We start from the raw sequence: 18,470 nt of genomic DNA, 5'->3' as shown, positions 1-18,470 counted from the left end.
GCAGAGTGATATTTGCACTAATCACCCCCAGCCCACCCCCACCCCCATCTAACTTTGCAATAATATAAGATGTGCAATATCTGCTGCAATAATATAAGATGTGCAATATCTGCCAATCTGCCAGTCTACCTCACAACACTCCACCTGTTTTTCTGCACTGTTTCTTAATTGTATATACTGTTCATATCCTGTGGTTATACATATTTTATACGTATCTTTTTGTATTTTTTGTATATATTTTTTATTTCTGACTTTTCGGTCTTTTTACCCCTCCCCTGCATGTGTGTGCTAAGTGTACTGCTGACAACAAAATAAGTTTCCCCACTGAGGGAGAAAATAAAGGATATCTTATCTTTGTGAGTTCATCTGTAGCTGTTTGTGTTTTGAGGATTACTCTGAAAAATGCTGATATTTGTGATGTAGAGGATCCAGTTGTTCATATTTTACTCAGATATGCAATAATGTTTGCATGCCCACATGCATTGTGACAGAGTTACAGGTTGTTGAGGTTATTCCTCTCAGTCGCACCTGCAGTAAAACACGCCTTCCATATCTTTACTATGATGTTTGAGAAGGAGGATAAAATTCATTGTCCACATTATGGAAAATATGAGGCTGTAATAGTTGAAAACTCGTGAGTGGGTCTACTTGTCTTGTTCTTTTTCTTTTTCTTTACACTGATGTTATTTACTCTCTGAGCTCCTGTGGTGTTATAGTAGGAAAACACAGATTATGAAGGCTGAAGGATTTAACTTAAACTTGTGTTTATCTTTGACTCTTTCAGCTTCAGCTGAAACGATAACTCCGGATGTCCGTCTTTAAATCTTTTAATGAGATAGAGCCTGTGAGTGATCTCTTGCTCTGGAATGACAGCATTCTTACTATTTCACTGTATAGCGTGTATATTTGCTCACAGAGAGCAAAATGAGAGCAGCAAATAATTTTGTTTGAGGTCATTATTAAATCACTGCAGAGCATACAGAAAATAAAAGATGTTCAGACATTTGAGTCCATCTTGGACTTTTCCTCACAGCGGGATAAAGCATGATGAGTCTTCCTATGTGGCTCACTCAGCAGGCACACTTAATCAGCGATTTAGGGCTTAACTAACAATTTATGCAGCCAGACAGGCTGAGTCAGACTATTAAATGCATTGAAATTACACATTTCCATTGTGAGACCAAATTTTGGTTTTGACACAATACTGTTATCATTAAAAATGGGAATTCCTGACACAACAGGGAAATAAAATGACTGAAAACAGTTTATTTGTAGCTCTATATTTAAGAGGTAGATGTATGGTTTTTAACTGTGTCAGAGTATTTCATAGAAAAACAAAGGCTCACCATACTCAGTAAACATACTCAAAAAGAAATATGTGTCCTTTTGCAGCCAGTCTGTGACAATCTTATCTTTGCCCCTGCTGTTTTTTCTCTGCTTAAGTCTAAAGCTGCATTATTCTGGTGCTTTGCATACATATTCATAGGTCTGCAGCAAAGTAGCCCCTCGAAGCATGCATGGATGGTGCTCACAGAGGATTTATGACCGTCATTTTGCTTTGGACAGAGCCACGAGCTGCCACGTGAAGGGCTCCTTCACAGTGGTGCTGATGGTACCAGCAGCATCTGTAACAGCTTAATGACAGCGTGTTCATCTCAAACAGCTTTCAGAGGGGTACTCGACATGAGCAGCACATGTCAAAGAAAATGTTTGCTTTCTGCTTTTGAACTGTATGACGCCAACACTCAATTTTAATGGTTTGATCTTTATTTTTGCTCAAAATACAAAATGACTGATGTGAAGTAGAGCTGTGATTATAGGCAGATGTTATCTCTCCGTAAATACTGTTTAATTCTAGTAACTCCCGACTTCCTCTGACTGTGTAAACATGTAATTAATCCCCCATATGTTTTTCTTCTTGAGTGGAAAAATACTCAGACCATTGATGCTAATGCTTGCATCCATGTGCTATTTCTAGTTGTATCTGCAGTGACACAGCTTACAAGAAGCATAGAAAAATGAGAAAGAAGAAGAAAATCTGTCCTCCTCCTCCTCCTCCTCCTCCTCCTCCTCCTCCTCCCTCTCGTGAAAGGATATAGCAGTGGGTGAAGGAGGGAGGAGGAATGAGGGACAGGGGGAGGGTAAACACACCCAGACAGAGCCATGTCTGACATCCTCGCTCCCTGAAAGAAGAAATCACAGATACAAAGGCGGTGCGGCCGAGCAGAAGAGGAGGAGGAGGGGGCAGAGAGGCAAAACATATGGCAGAGAGAAAAAAAGAGGGGTGAAAGAGATGCACAAGGGCTGCATCAGTTCTTGTCCGCATGAAACAAAAATCATTGTGTTTTGTGAATGGGAGCTGGTGAGCTCAACCACCGGGCTGGTGCAATGAGAAACCAGGCAGACTTCAGTCGCTGGCGTAGCTGAACACCAATCCTCTCTCCCTGCGTCCCTCCCCATCACCCCTACATCTGCCAGCCTGGACTCAGCCTCGGTATGATTTAGGGGAGGATAGGGGGTTCCGGGAGGGTTTTCATTAGGATTTGGAGCTTTATGTTGGAGGAATGTTTTGTTGGAGAGGATTTGAACGTGCTGTTATTTGTGATTGAACGCAGTGAGCGACGTGGAGACTCCAGCAGCCAGGGCTGCTCCCCTCCCCGCCGCCTCTGGCTGCGTCTGGCGATGGTCCTGACGGAGAAGCAGGGGATCACCCAGATGCAGGGCTCGGAGCGGATGGGAGGTTAAGCCTGTAAACACCAGCATGGGGGCAAAACAGATGAAATGGTAAGAGATGTTGATTTTATTTCTCTTCTCTGTAAAAAAAAAAAAAAAAGAAAACAAGAAAATCCAGCTGGCTGCTATTTTCATCAGCGATATGCTTCAGATATACTTTAAATCACACCTAAAATCAGAACTTTCACTTGATTAGCTCGTCCTAGAAGTGTTTCTTTTCCAGGACAAGACTCTGCAGCCCGAACTGTGCAGGTTATTATTGTGTGTTTAGGTGCAGGAAGTGTGGGTGTGTCCCGTTGTGTGTAAAGCCTAAATTATGGCTCCGCGTTAAATCGACGCAGGGCCTACGCCGTTGGGTACGACGTAGCCTACGGCGTAGGCTCTACGTCGGTCTAACGCGGAACCATAAATCAGCCTTCAGTAGGAGCCGAGCAGCTATTGCTTAGCAACCTCCATCTGACAGCCATTACTGGTCCTCCCATGTTGTTATTCAGATAAAATTACTACGTTTAAAGTACTACGTAGAAATGCATTGTTTTATTATTCCAAGTAGTGTCTAAAAATACAGCATTTCAATGGTAGGAGTATTTTTAGAAAGCTATCCTCTGTTTCTTTTTATTTATAAGACATACATCAGCCATCCTCCAGACAGCCAGTCTTTTCTACAATTCTACAAATGTCTGCTAAATGAAAGCACATAACTTGTTCAATATTAATGCTCTTTTCATACTTCAGTAAACGTGCAAAACTGATCATAATAAATCATTAATATCCCACCATTTCACTGTATATCACTGTATATAAATACCTGTATAACAATCTCACTGAAGAAAAATGGTGGGGTGTAGCTACTTTTGATCACTTAACATTTCTTTTTTGTATATTTAACCCTATGATTCCCAAACTGAGCAACAATTTAAATGTGAGATTTGAGATATTTGGAGAAGAGGAACAAAGTTAAAGCGTTTTTGTGCATTCTTTTTGTCTGCAAACTTTCCAAAAAGAGAGGAAGGGAATTTTTAAATTAAATAGAGGAATTAAAAAATGGATTTCATGTGGAAGAAGGACATGTTGATACCTAATATGTAATTAAATCGTTCTAAACTGCTTGGTGGTTAAGTGATAGAAAAAACGAAAATACTCAGTAATTTCCAACACGGCTGATCAAAAGAAGTTAATCTGAGATACTGAGGCTCATCTTGTTCAAATCCCACGCAGGGTTTAATCTCTTGCTCAACCCATATGTTACAAATCTGTGTGTACGTACTATGTTGGTGCACCATCAGCAGTCAGCATTTAAAATAGTTCTTAAAACTTCTTTAAACTGCTCCCCTGGGCAATAATAGAGGCTACTGTAATAATGTCATCATGTGAAATGACCAGATTAGCAGGAGGCTGCTTCCTTCTCCCACTATGGGAAAGGATTTATGGATAAGTACAACATCTGATAAGACTCAAGCTTCATGTTTTTATGTGACCTGGGGAAATAACTCCGGGGAGATGCAGGAAGGACCTCACTATCAGATGCTTCTCAGTAAACAACGATGCCAGAAAATGTTGCAAAACAAGACCAAATTTAAAGTGTGTTACTTGAGCTATAAAAGGCTTTCAGAGTTCCAAAGACTAAAGTCCTCACAAAAGTAACCATACCAAAGACACTGAGCAGGATTTAAACTCTTTAAAATCTTAACAGGAAGCAGATTTGCAACATAGCAGCTTAGTATTTGTTTGACACACTTCAGACTAAAGTCTTTCAGACATCAAAGGGCTTTATTCACACTCTTACTGTTAAAAAATCCAAATTCCCTCAGGACATTCTTTTGTTTCTACATGCAGCCTATACAGCTACTGTACATCCAAAGTTATTTTGTTTTTCTTCTTAGTTATAGCCTCGGGAGGAGGGCAAAGAGCTCTGGTTACTTTTTTTCTTTAAATGTCAATGCAGAGTTTTTACATGTTTCAACAGTTTCTGGACGGATTTTGACATTCAGCCAGAAAAAGAAGGAATCTCAATAATTATGCTTCAGGTTAGAGATTGTAGTAGATGTGTCAGATTCCCTCGAAGGATCATGGCAGCTGGGTAAAGATACTTTCTGATAGCACAAACACGTCTTCTTTAAGCTGCAAGACAGCCAGCTCAGTGAAACACCATGAAAAAGTGATGTTTTGAAATTATGGCCAAAGGGAGAGCAAATATGCGAAGAATTTCCTGTGGGAAAATGACCGGGTCGCATGCATGCCTGCTCCTGTTGCGTATTTTGTCAGCAGGTTTCAAATCTGTTCAGTCATCAATTTCATAAATGCTATTATTTAGATTTATGTTTCCTTGCCAGTCTGTATTCTAATGGCCATTATGTGTTAAGATGAAATTTGGTTTGAACTATGTTGCCCGGATGAGATGAATTCCCACTTGGTGCTCCTCGGAGAGTGATTAAAGAGTAAATCTCCATTTTATGTATTTAGGTTTATTTACTGCTGTTCATTTGGCAGGATATAAACACATTTATTCGTGCCTATTTCCACCATCTGTTTAAGTCTCAGCTCAGCCAGCCCTGCTCACTCCCCCAAAGAGGAATACGTTATTACCAAGTCCATTGAAAACCCTGTAGAAGAACCAGTCCACGATGAGTCTGAGAACCAGGAGGAATTTTGGGAAGAGAAATGTGAGCTGACAGAGAAGAAATCTGCCCCAGGTTGGTTGGCTGCACTTCAATGTTTTCAGAGCCAGGTTTGATGCAGTCAGGAGAAAGAAAATCCCCTCTTTTCCTCTTTTCTTCTCAGAGGAGGTAGCTCTCTGTGGCTTGTGTCCATCCCTGGGGCACGATGGGCAGGAGGAGGAAAAGCCCTGGGAGGAGCAGCTGGATGCTCACCAGGAGCAGCTGGAGAAGGAGATGCAGGATGCCAGGAGGATGGTGTTCCGCCTACAGGTAACTCCGGGTGATGATACTTTGCAGCAAACAGCGCAGGTGCTTTGAAGCCTTGAGATGAAGACTGCAGATGGATCAGAGGAAGGCTGCAGTTCTGACACAGCGTATTAGAATTCAGCCTTCAGTACACCTTCTTTCATTTCTTAGGTTTTGTGTCTCAGGACACATTTTTTAAACCACAATTAAATCAAAACGAAGGAGCAGTGCGTGAGAAATTCACACAGAAATTCAAAGTGCGTCCACAACATTTCAGAATCTAAGTAGCCAGTTTGTGCTATAAACAATTGAAAGTTTTGTATTAACACACAGATGGAAAAACAACAATGATAGTGGAGAGGCAACTGTTGCTGTGCATGAATCTGGGACTATGTAATGCCGTTTCCAAGCAATTTGGAGTCCGCCGTGCTAAAGTCAGAAAAATAATTTACAAGTGGAAAATATTCAGGTTGGTTGCCAATCTTCTGTGGAGTGGATTTCCCAGCGACTTTACCTGAAGGCTAAACCATGCAATGCACACAGAAATTGTAAAAAAAAAAAAAAAAAAAAAGCACAAGCTTCATTTGAGAAATGTTCAAGTTCCTGACAGACAATTACAAGACTGCACAAGGATGGCTTGTTTGGGGATCTTTCCAAAAGAAAGCTTCTTTTCACTAACGGCAGCATGGCAGCAGTGTTCTTTAGACAGACAACAACAAATTGGAGATGTTTGTCAGTAACGCACTACAAAACATTAAAATAATTTAAAACACAGTGCAGAAATACCTTCCACCTAACGGGAGAGGTAGAGGGTTGAAGAGTTTTTTTTGCAGCCATGTGTGCAGTTTCTGAGTCGACCATGAACGCATCTGTTTACCAGCAGAGTTATAATAGTTTAACATTTTTTAATAGTTTTTATTTTCTGTTTTTAAGGTGTTTTTTGTTTAGTTTTAGCGAATTTAAAAAGCACATCAACAAGTTAAGTAATCCTAGATTTTGACGTACTGTATTAACTTTTGAATTAAAAAAGGATCTATGATGCCTTTCAGTACAAAAACCATTTATTCTTTCATTTTCCTTTAACTAGAAAAATAAAGTGCAAGCTGTTAGGTTCAAATGTAGTCTTAGTTTTCGTTAACTGTAAAAACTCTGTATGCCAGCGTAATACCAGTGTAATCGGATTACCGGAGTCAAACGTGAAGGCTTTGTCAGATTGCTACAGCGTGGTTGAAATTAGGCCACACAAAAAGACAATGATCACCAGCATGCAAGCAAATCTACAATAATTACTGCAAAAGAAAAGTCCAGATGTCAAACTGAAATGTAGTAATTAAGGTAATGAAAGTCTGAATTTATGCTAATGCTGCTGATAGTGTTTCTACAAGCTGCTGAATGCAAAACCTCATCTACATTTAGGCTTAATTTTGTTAAATATTAGGAAGTGATATGTCAAGCTTTTTTGTACATTTGAAGTTCTATTCAGATAAATTTAAGACCTGGAGATGCCCCACTATTTTTCATATTATATGTAAAAAGTTTGAATGGAAGGAGGGTGTACTTTCTTTTTCACATGGCAGCATGTGTGATGTGTCCCCAGGCTCTGCTGCTGCACGGTTCCCTCCCTGAGGAAGACCAGGATGGATCCATGAGCCTCGGAGATAACCGGGCCAACACTGACCAGCAGCTGGTACGGTGCACTGCCTTCTCTCTGATAACTTCAGAAAGTAATACTTCTTTGCCCTTTTCTGAAGTATCCATTCCTCTAGTTGCCATGATCTCTGCAGCCATCACTCCCCTCGCAGCAGCTGCGGTAGAACACTGATTATTCTGTCTGATCTATTAGCCTGTGGTTGTTCATTGCCATTGACTCCGCACACGCTCCAACATTTTTCTGCTCTCTAATTATGCCGCTCATACCCTCTCTCTCTTTGAAGGTTCTAATCCGCAGTCGTCTTGACCAAAGCATGGAGGAAGCCCTTGATCTGAAGGTACTCTAAGTAAATGTAATTAGAATTGATATAGATTACCTTCCTTATGACCAAATTCCCTTCCTCTCATGCTTCTTTTCAACCGTTGTGGTTCTTAGCGGGAACTCCTGAGGCACAAACAGGAGACACGGCACATTCAGGCTATCAAGGTAAACCTCTTACTCTAATTTCATACTCGTGTTGTGAATTAAAATGTATTAAAGAGTTTAATTCAGTCTATTCCATTTTGCACCCTTTCAAAATGATGATTTTGCTTTTTTAACATGCGCGAAACCCACTTCTCATTCCTGTTCAATGATAATGGGAATTTCTTTTTTTTTTTAAGGTGTGATGTGGATGATCTCTCTACTCTCTTCTTTGATCTTCGTTCTGTTACTTTAGGATGCTCTGCAGCAGCGCTTAGCAGTGCAGGAGGATGCCGTTCTGCAGCTAAAGCAGGAGCTACTGAGATGCAGCATGGCCAAAGATCAGCTGGAAGGAGAAAATGTGAGACAAATGATGATTTCCTTTGACCTAATAAAAGAATTTACCACATTGACCTGTGGAAGCAGTGAGACCTACTAGAGAAATAGAAGAATTTTATCACTGTCGTGTATCTGCCTGCAGGAGGAGTTCAAACGCAAGCTGAGTGAAAGGAACCAATTAATCAGTGACTATGAGGTATAGTCTTTCACTGCTTGGGTGCCAAGGCATTCTTTGGCTGCACACAGTCAGATAAAGGCTTACTGTATGCCACCCATCTGTCTTGTCACAATAGCAGCAGCTTGGGAGGAAGGACCGAATACTGCAGCAACAGCACCAGAAGCTGGATGAAGCTCAACATAAAGCACATGAACTCAGCCATGGAAGGGTAAAGATCCTGACATGGGTCGGGTATTTCCATACAACAGTTCATGTTTCAGCATAAATCAGTTGAATAATAATGTTAAAATGTATAATAATGCAGTTTTTTTAGTAAACAAGATTGTACCCAATCTTTCCATCCCCCAACAAATACACTGATCAAACCCATTCATCCAGCTCACCACTGTAGTATTTATCAACCATTACTAATATCCCTCAATCCATCTTTGCCCGCTTATCCTCAATCTTGTCTTTTCGGTTATTACCCAAAGTCCATGACCATAGGTGAGGGTGGGAGCGTAGATTGACCGGTAAATCCTTCTTCACAATGACGGTCCGGTACACCGACCGCATAACTGCGGACACCGCACCAATCCGTCTGTCAATCTCACGCTCCATCATTTCCTCACTCGTGCACAAGGCCCTGAGGTACTTAACTCCTCCAACTGAGGCAGGACCTCTCCACCTACCGGCAGAGGGCACCCCACCCTTTCCCGGTGGAGAACCATGGCCTCGGATTTGGAGGTGCTGATTCTCATCCCAGTCGCTTTGCACTCTGCTGCGAACCGCTACAGCACATGTTGAAGGTCCCGGCCTGATGAAGCCAACAAGACAACATCATTTGTAAAAACGAAAATTCTGTGGTTCCCAAACTAGATCCCTTCTGGCCCCTGGCTACACCTAGAAATCCTGTCCATAAAAATTATGACCAGGACCGGTGACAAAGGGCAGCCTTGCCGGAGTCCAACATGCACCGGGAACAAGTCTGACCTACTGCCGGCAATGAGAACCAAACTCCTGCTCCGGTCACATAGAGACCGAACAGATCCTTAAGGCTGAATTATGCTTCTGCGTCACACCAACGCAGAGCACACGCCGCAGCCGTGACGCCGTGCTGAACCCTTCAGACTTCTCCGTCTCTCCATTTGGTCGCGGTGCAGTACCCCCCGCGGCCACTAGTTAGCGATGTTTTTCTGAATGGTTTATCCGACTTTTTCCGGTCACAGTAAATCAAAGAGATAAGGACAACTATTGTGCAAAAAACAAAAACAAAAAAAAAAAAAAATCACACATAAACGAAGAAAAGAGCCCTGGAAGTTCACTACTGATTCAAACTGGAAACGGGAAATGCTTCGCTTTCAAACGAACCAATCACAGCCCTCTCTGTCTGCGTGTGGTCTGCGTCTCCTCGACGCGTAGTTACAATTTTCGGGAGGTACACGTCAGAGACGGCGCAGGTGACGGCGTGTCCTCTGCGTCGATCCAAACCACACGCCGTAGGCACGGCGCCATTTTGACGCAGAACCATAACTGAGCCTTTAGCAGAGGGTCTTGGACCCCAGACTTGTGGCGCCCCCCCCACAGAATGCCACAAGGGACATGGTCGAATTCTTTTCCAGATCCACAAAGCACATGTGGACTGGTTGGGCAAATTCCCATGAACCCTCGAGCACCCTGCAGAGGGTGTAGAGCTGGTCCAGTGTTCCACGACCGGGACGAAAACCGCATTGTTCCCCCTGAATCTGAGGTTCGACTATCGGCCGAATTCTCCCTCCAGTACCCTGGTGTAGACTTTCCCGGGGAGGCTGAGAAGTGTGATCCCCCTATTTTTTTAAAAAGAGGAACCACCACCCCGGTTTACCACTCCAGCAGCACTGTTCCCAAACTCCATGCAATGTTGAAGAGATGTGTCAACCAAGACAGCCCTACGACATCCAGATACTTGAGGTACTCAGCGCCTTGCCACAGGAAAGTTATACAGGATGGCCGGATCAGATCAAACAACAACAAAGTCGATCATTGACCTCCAGTCTAGGGTGTCCTGGAGCCACGTGCACTGATGGAGACCCCTGTGCTCAAATATTGTGTTCGTTATCGACAAACTGTGACTGGCACAGAAGTCCAATAACAGAGCGCCGCTTGGGTTCAGATTGGGGAGGCCGTTCTTCCCAGTCATTACTAATAGTAGAGTGAATACTGCATTGATTGGGACTAGTTACAGTAGCAGAGTAAAACACAGTTCTTGCAACTCTTCTTATAGCTCACTGAAATAGAAAAAAAGGAAAGCATGTGACCTGAATGAACAGTGAGAATCCTTCATGTGTGTTTACTTTAGTTTTTGAACGATAAAGCAGAATTATTATTATTGTTCAGAAGTATAAAATCCATCCATTTTTTTTTTTACCTACAGCTATAGGTATTTATTTTAATAGTTTTCACATATAATTGCAGAATGGCTATTATTTTTTTTATAACAGTTACAACAGAATAGTGCTCTCACTCACTTATTTACACAATGTTTCCATTTGACAGTCAATCAGGAGTGAAAGTGGCAGTTACAGTAACTCTGTGGCATCAATATCTCCTCCAGCCTACCAACACATCGCTCCAGTAAGTACCCTTTTATTTACTGTTATCTAATGGCTTTTTGCATTTAAGCATGTTTTGGAAAGGAGAAGGGGGAAAAAAATAAATCAAATTCATGGGAGGCCGTGGTGGTTTTTCTAAATTCATCAATGAAGCCAGATTTTGGCTTTAGAAAATCTAAACTGTTGGGGACTATGACAAGGACATGTCAAAAAGCTGCGCATCATGAATCATTAAAAGGAGAGGTGATACAGCACAGTGGTAAACATATCTGTGCCTGAGATTGTTTTAAAATATGTCACCAAAACATTTAATTACAATATTTTGTCAGTGACTAAATTGTATTTTTATTACATTTCACACAGAGTCCCAAATGATTTGGTGTCATGGCTATAGATACATGGCTTGACTATTTTGAGGATGTTTGCCGCAGGGTGAGGAGCTGCAGCTGGTCAGGGAAGCTCTCCGCAGTCTGAGAGACGGCTTCTCGGGTCATGACCCTCAACATCACACCCTGGACACCCTGGAGCAGGGCGTGGCCAGTCTCATGGACCGACTGCACTCCTTGGACACCCAGCGCAGACTGGAGAGAGTGGTATACACTCTTAAACGTTCTACCTTTTGAGGAAATGTAACAAGCGCATCCGTCACCCTACATGGTGACTCACCAACGCATTGACACATTCTGCTCTTAACTATGAATTCTCCATCTAGGAGGAATTTAAATCACCGGGACGCAGAGCCAACTCAACAGACCGTGACTCATGGCCACCGAGCTCCAGTAAGACAAAGAAAATCCTTGTTTTGTTTAGTATTTGTCATTGTAGTGGCACTCTATTCACTCTTATTTGTACCACCTTTTGAGTCAGTCCACAAAAACACTATTTTGGACGCGAGCGATGGGACATGACAACTTTCCTTGGCTTTTAAATTTTTACTTGAAAAGATTAAAGTAAATTACAAGTCCAACGCACAGTCAAAAGACTGACTCAAACTGAAAGTGAAACTTAACTTCTCCTTACATCAAACCACAGTCACAAAATTACAGTGACATCACAACCTAAAATACAAAATATAGAAAACATAGAAAAGACTTTATGATATACACATTGCTAAATTATGAATTTTAGACCAATGTAAACCTCATGAATAATAACAAAATGATCATTACCCATTTTTAACTGTTTTAACTAAATTATTAATCATTACTTAATCAGGCCGTTACAGTCATCCTCTGCAACATCTCAGGATGGGCTATTAAATCAAACTGTCCCATTCAATTACAGAGCTACGTATGCAGAGGACATTACGTGCAGTGAGACTCCAGACATTTTAGACTCTGATTGTGGTAAACAGTGTTTGCTCTTTCTTGTTATTATTTCCAGAAATGGCACACTCACACAGCAGCCCAGGATTGGACGCCACCGTCTCCACTAAAGTGCTCTACTTCACAGACCGCTCGCTCACTCCATTTCTGATAAACATCCCAAAAAGGTGAAAATAAAATAACACTTAATGACAGGTTTATGTAGCAGTATGTTGCTTGTGTATGTGTGTGATTTTTTTTTTGGTTTGTTTGTTGTTGGGTTTTTTTTGAGCAAATTGCTGCCTGGGGTAGAGCTGGACTGAGGGACATTTCAGGATTATAATGTGGGTTTTTCAGTGGCTGAATGTTTATGCTCCCAAAGTGTTGTGCAAATGTGGGTGTACGAATGCATAGATAATGACTGACAGCATGTGCTTACAGGCTGGGTGAAGTCACTCTGCGAGACTTCAAGGCTGCTGTGGACAGACAAGGCAATTTCAGATACCACTTCAAGGCCCTTGACCCAGAGTTTGGCACAGTGAAAGAAGAGGTAGGCGTGGGAGTCAAATTACAGGCCCTACTTCTTTTCACATCCGCTTCAGCAGGCAAATGTAAAAAAAATAAAATAAAATAAAGGGCAGTTGCAGAGTAAGCTTGGAATATTTACTCCACCTGTTCTATTTTCAAAACACCGTGGGGTGACTCATCGCCATTTCAGAACATTTGAAAGGACTGAATAGCTATTTTCAATTTCAGTTTGAGTTGTACATTTTAAAGGCAAGTCTCTTTAAGTATGAAAATGCTGGATGTTGGCTGTGCAGGTGTTTCAGGATGGAGCAGTTGTGCCCGGCTGGGAGGGAAAGATTGTGGCGTGGGTGGAGGAGGACCACGGAGAGCGGAGGTAGACCCCCAAAAACCAGAGATCACCACTACAAACCTCTGCATATATCACTGGACCAGAAATCAACGAAAATACACGTGATGCCACAAAAAAACAACAACAAAAAAAACTAGTCTGTTATTAACGGGGACCAATGAAGAAAATGCTTTTCAATACGCAGCTGTGTTTTAAAAAATGAATGTTTCAAACCAAGAAATTTAACATTTGAAAAATGCTTTGTTTAATGGGAATCATATTAACTTGTATTTGTAGCTTATTGATATGTTGAACTTCAATTTAATGGTCAGTAATGTGATATTTGAAGCTACAAATGATAATGAATTGTTAGTTTTTACATAAAAAGCTATAAACTGCATAGTGATCAAACCTCAAGAAAGTGTTTACTGACAATTTTCACGTGCCATATTGCCAAACAGTAATGTTGATGTTCTGCATCACTTTTGATGTTTTAATAAACATAAATTATTGCATGGATCATTTTGTTGACAATTATTCCCTCCTGCATACAGTAATGGCCCTGTTCACCAGCTCACAACCATTATACACCTACACTCACACACCCACACAGTAAACAGAGTCCACAAATTCTAATTAAAGTCCATTAATTTTGGGGGGGAGTGGGTGGGCTGTGCTACAAATTAAATTTGTAGCTGCAAATCAGCCCACATGGAACAAATTGACAATGTTATGCATTTGTCTCGCAAAATATTTTTCTTTTGAAACAGCAGAGCACTGGTCACTCCACTTTATATAGCGCTCCCAATGCTTGTCACATTGCATTGCATGTTTGTTTTTGTTATCAGAGATATTGTCAGTGACGGTGTCACTTCTGTGTACATTTTGTTTTTCAATGGAGGCAATGATCACACAAGATCCACCTTCAACTGAAGCCTTCGTGTCTTCTTGCTGAAGATGGCAGATGCAGTATCCTCATTTACAGTTTTTGGAAACTCCACAATCAAATAGTAAATATCTTCCACTTCCAGCAAGACATCCTCCTGCAGAGAAACATACATACAACAAGCTGTAAGAGTCATCATGTGTAATTTATGTAAATCTTTATGATATCCATTTAAACCCTGAGGGAGTGTGAATCTGCTAACCTTGGACACTCTTAACTGGCACTCTGACATGGAGCGGATCTTTGGCAGCTCCACCGTCAGCTCCATAGCACAAGGAGCTCCTTCTGTATCAGTCTTCACCTCAAGTTGGTACTCTGGCCTCTGAGGCCCCACAAAAGTGGTGGATATGACCTGGATCAAATCCTTTTTTTGCCTCTCTGCAGGTGTAAAGATCATTTGGGCTGCTGAGTCCTCGTCTTGTTCTTTTGATCGTAGAGATGAGATCTCCTGCAGCAAGGCAGCAGGACTATGACTGACTGTAAAAGGAAACACTTGGATTATGAGAAACTGGTAGGGGGTGAGGGATAATACACCTTCACAGAAAATAAAACCAGGTCAAACAGAAAGGGCTTGCAGCAGCTTATCAGGGTAAAATGGCTGTTTACCTTTTTCTGGTTGTTTGGAAGTCTTGGATCCCTTTTGAAACCCAAGCCGATGGTGTATTTCATCTGGACTACTCTTTGGGCCACAATTAACGACTCTGTACTCTTGAGATATCTGCATTCCATGCTGCTGCTGGGCAAAGCTCAAGGCCTGCATATAGATCTCTTTAATGTCAGATTTATCTTCCTCAGTCTCCTGCAGCACCGTAGGATTTAAGGCCACATCCAACACAGCATACCAGCCTGCGGAGAAAAAACTTTGAGTATCTCGTCTCATGAAACTTAGGGACGGTTCTGTGGCTAGAGACGCACCTTGACCTTCATTTGTGCCTGTTACCAATTGTCCGGCACACACTGGTAAAGTGCTGTTTGGATCCTGAGGCGCAGGCACACGTTTCCAGCTGCATATGTTAATGTACAGCAAGCCTGGTTTTGGTTCCTGATAAGGACACATATATACTGTCAAGGAACTGTTAAAGCACACCATATTTCATAACCAAAAATGGGTTCAAGTCTGGAAGACAAAATAAAAAAATACGAATTATTACATTATTACTAATCATTACATTCCTGTAATATTAAACCAAACAGTCTGGCCATCCTAATTCTTCCATTCGTTCCTGTTATCAATAATTAGTCTGGTTCTTCTGGATTCAACTATGATTTCCAGGGGTTAGTGCCAATTGTAGCAGGAGAAACTGCTTCTGGATCCCTCTGGGCAGAGATATACAACCATTTAGAGAAAGAAGGCATTTGACAAGTGGAGTGACAACCAGCGAATGAACCAAAGACATATAAATGTCTAGAGTAGGGAACAGCAGAGTGAGTGGTGATGGTTATGTAACAAAATCGTGTTCATCCAAGGCATCATTAGTAATTCTGCAGCTATCTTGGTGAATAGTGGCTCTTGTAGGGAGTCATGTATTAAGGTTTCGCCATTGTGATTGCTTTGGACATATGGTGCCAGAGGGGCACAAGACCTGTTTTACCAGAATTTCTGTGAAGTAAATGGAAACAGCCAGAGTGATGGAGAAAACATTTCCCTATAGCTCTGGATATGGCTGGACAGGTTATGTAATGACTACTTTTCAGCCCTGTGTGACACTGCAGAATCTAATAATAACAGGGTGCCACCACCTTTCAATCATATTTTACTTAGAAACCAGCCAACAGCTGTCTAATATTGATAGATGACTGTGGAGCAACAAACAAACAGGAAAATAAAAAATACAATACAATGAAATAAATATATAAAAAAAAAAACTTCTAAATTATGTTTTTGCTTGAATTTCTTACCTAAATCTCAGAATCGGATGTGGTAATCAGATTTTCTGCCAAAGTAAAGTCTGGGCCCATAACAATTTATAAGGCTGATTACTATATGCTCACACAGAGCCACTTTTTCTAAATTCTCCTATTATTACATTTTATAATTTGTTTTATTATAAAATCATGCAAATTATGTTCAGAGTAAAATCAAAAATGCTCCCTGACTCAATACAGAGTTTTTTTTTCAATTCAGGAGACTCTGTATAATCTTAGAAGTGTCTGCAATTTTACTGTACAAAAAGCTAAAAAAGGTATGAAAAGGAGACGTGTCTCCATTACTGGAGTTAAATTCTGGAATGATGCCAACATACATTTAAAAACATGTCATTCTCTTTTGTTTTTTAAGAAAATGGTTTGTAAAGCTATTTTTGAAGCTTATAAGTGCGATTGACGATCTGTTAATGTTTCTTTGCTTTTCTGTTGTTTCTTTGCTTTTCTATTGTCTCTTTGGTTTTTTGGAGGTTGGTAGTTGGTAATATGGTAAGTTGGTGGATAGGCTTATATAAGCAGTTTGCTTCTGCCTATGCCTTTTCAGTCATTGTTCAACACATGATGAATGAATGAATGAATGAATGAATGAATGAATGAATGAATGAATGAATGAATGAATGAATGAATGAATGAATGAATGATTTTTTTTTTGAATGAATGAATGAATGAATTTTTATTTTCGAACATGTATATAAAAAGATATAGACAAAAAAAAATAAACAGTAACATTTTCATATTCACATATGTTCGAAAAAAAGGAGTAGGAAGAAGTGTATTACACTTTTTCCTAGTTCCTATCTCTTTATAACTCTATGAATTTACATTATTGTTAATATTATATCTACACAATATCCATATAAATATAGTGTATATAAATACAACATAAACATACCTATTACTAAATAATTATCCATATTAGTATATAGAAAATATAAATATGACATAATTATATCAATATATAGAAAATGCAAATATTATATAAATCTATATAAATATACACTATAAACTTAAACTTAAACTTTATTTATTTGTATAGCGCCAAATCATACAATATAAAATGCAACACATGGTGCTTTACATGCAGAATAAAATAACAATAAAAAAAAACACAATTTAAAACATTCCATACGACCCCACCCCCCACGCGTACACACACACTCACTCACACTCATATACCTGTGCACACACTCACACGCCCACACCCACACACACACACACAATAAGTGGACTGGTGACATGGCTTAGCACTAACGATCCAGGTATATAAACTACATAAAATATCCCTATAAATATATATATGCTACATACATAATAAATATATAACATATATTACATAATTATAACTATCCTAACTAACTATGATCATTGGTTTTGTGTGAAATGTTAATGCTGTGCACAATGTTTTTTGGTGTTGTGTTGTTTTTGTGTTGCCATGATTGAATAAAATTAATTAATTAATTCATTCATTCATTCATTCATTGGAAATCAAGCAGTTGTTAATGAGACACACCTTATATTCAGTACTCAAGTTGTAAAAAAAATCAGGGGGGATGGTGGATTTTATCATATGGGGACAGATCATTTGTGCTGATTACAAATAATATAATATATTACAAATAATATCACTGACCAAAACACCTGCAGAAATACTGCAGGAATGACATAGCAGCAGTTAAATGCAGCCTTCTGTAAGCTTTAAATATCCACTGGGCTTACATCAAATACATCAAAACACAACAATAAAAAACAGTTTTCTGAACTTATCAATATGCCTCTGTCCTTCACAGGATAAGTAAAATGGATCACTGCAAAAACTCAAAATCTTAACAAGAATATTTGTCTTATTTCTAGTTAAAATGTCCCAATTTAGTAAAGAAATCTCATTACACTTAAAACAAGACTCATCACTGGAAAAAACAACAATTTTCACCTGTTTCAAGTAGACTTTCACTGGAAATAAGTAGAAAAAGATGTTTTTGCTTGTAATAAGAAGATAAATCTTGTCCCACTGGCAGATTTTCCTATTAATTTCAAGTGAAAATTGACTTGAAACAGGTGAAAATTGTCAAATAAGTTATTTTTCTGGTGTTATTTTTGTGGTGATGACTAAATGTTGAAATAGTAGTAATACCACATTCATTGATGAAATTACATAAGGGATGGAAAGGGTGGATGGCAGTTTTTCAGGGCAGTATGCAGGCGTAGTATAAGTTTAAGCAGGCTTTAATGTGCATCTTACCAGTGTTTGAGTGCAGAGACATGAGTGCAGCTCAGGCCTGAGCTCAGCTCCTTCCTTCAGCTGCTTCTCCATCAACCTGCGGTAAGCTGCCGGGTCGTTTACACACAGATCGTCCAGCATCGACCAAAATTGGTTGACCTGCTGCAAAACCTCCTCCGTACTGCCATTACAAGACATCTTAAGGTCTTTTACACTCCTGCAAGGCTGCTATCGTTCGCTATTGTTGACACAAGAACAACTAGTTTGTTATCTGACGTTAGAAACTCGTTTGTCTGCCTTGTTAGGAGTACAGTCGTTGTTGAGTTAACAAAAAATGTATATAGGCCTATATATTTTTAGCAATATCGCACAAACTTTTAAAATGAG

The 18,470-nt window shown here is 40.1% G+C and overlaps 2 protein-coding genes across 2 annotated transcripts; one reads left to right on the top strand and one right to left on the bottom strand.

Annotated features, from left to right (window-relative positions):
* Window positions 1-2,146: 2,146 nt before the first annotated feature.
* On the top strand, window positions 2,147-13,515 carry dixdc1a (DIX domain containing 1a). Its single transcript, XM_061719579.1, has 16 exons — window positions 2,147-2,494; window positions 2,616-2,784; window positions 5,269-5,426; window positions 5,515-5,660; window positions 7,234-7,323; window positions 7,571-7,624; window positions 7,723-7,773; window positions 8,006-8,110; window positions 8,231-8,284; window positions 8,382-8,474; window positions 10,781-10,858; window positions 11,268-11,429; window positions 11,549-11,615; window positions 12,220-12,328; window positions 12,582-12,690; window positions 12,962-13,515. Exons 2-16 carry the CDS (start codon window positions 2,762-2,764, stop codon window positions 13,043-13,045), a joined length of 1,383 nt encoding a protein of 460 aa, XP_061575563.1. The 5' UTR covers window positions 2,147-2,494; window positions 2,616-2,761; the 3' UTR covers window positions 13,046-13,515.
* On the bottom strand, window positions 12,816-18,325 carry pih1d2 (PIH1 domain containing 2). Its single transcript, XM_061719582.1, has 5 exons — window positions 18,105-18,325; window positions 14,858-14,984; window positions 14,549-14,788; window positions 14,145-14,419; window positions 12,816-14,039 (listed from the first exon to the last, which is right to left on the bottom strand). The coding sequence occupies exons 1-5, from the start codon at window positions 18,279-18,281 to the stop codon at window positions 13,905-13,907; spliced, it is 954 nt and encodes a 317-aa protein (XP_061575566.1). The 5' UTR covers window positions 18,282-18,325; the 3' UTR covers window positions 12,816-13,904.
* Between the last annotated feature and the right edge of the window lie 145 nt (window positions 18,326-18,470).

Source organism: Cololabis saira, chromosome 4 (genome assembly GCF_033807715.1).
Source record: "Cololabis saira isolate AMF1-May2022 chromosome 4, fColSai1.1, whole genome shotgun sequence".
Taxonomy (NCBI): domain Eukaryota; kingdom Metazoa; phylum Chordata; class Actinopteri; order Beloniformes; family Belonidae; genus Cololabis; species Cololabis saira.
This window is presented reverse-complemented; position numbering and strand designations above follow the sequence as displayed.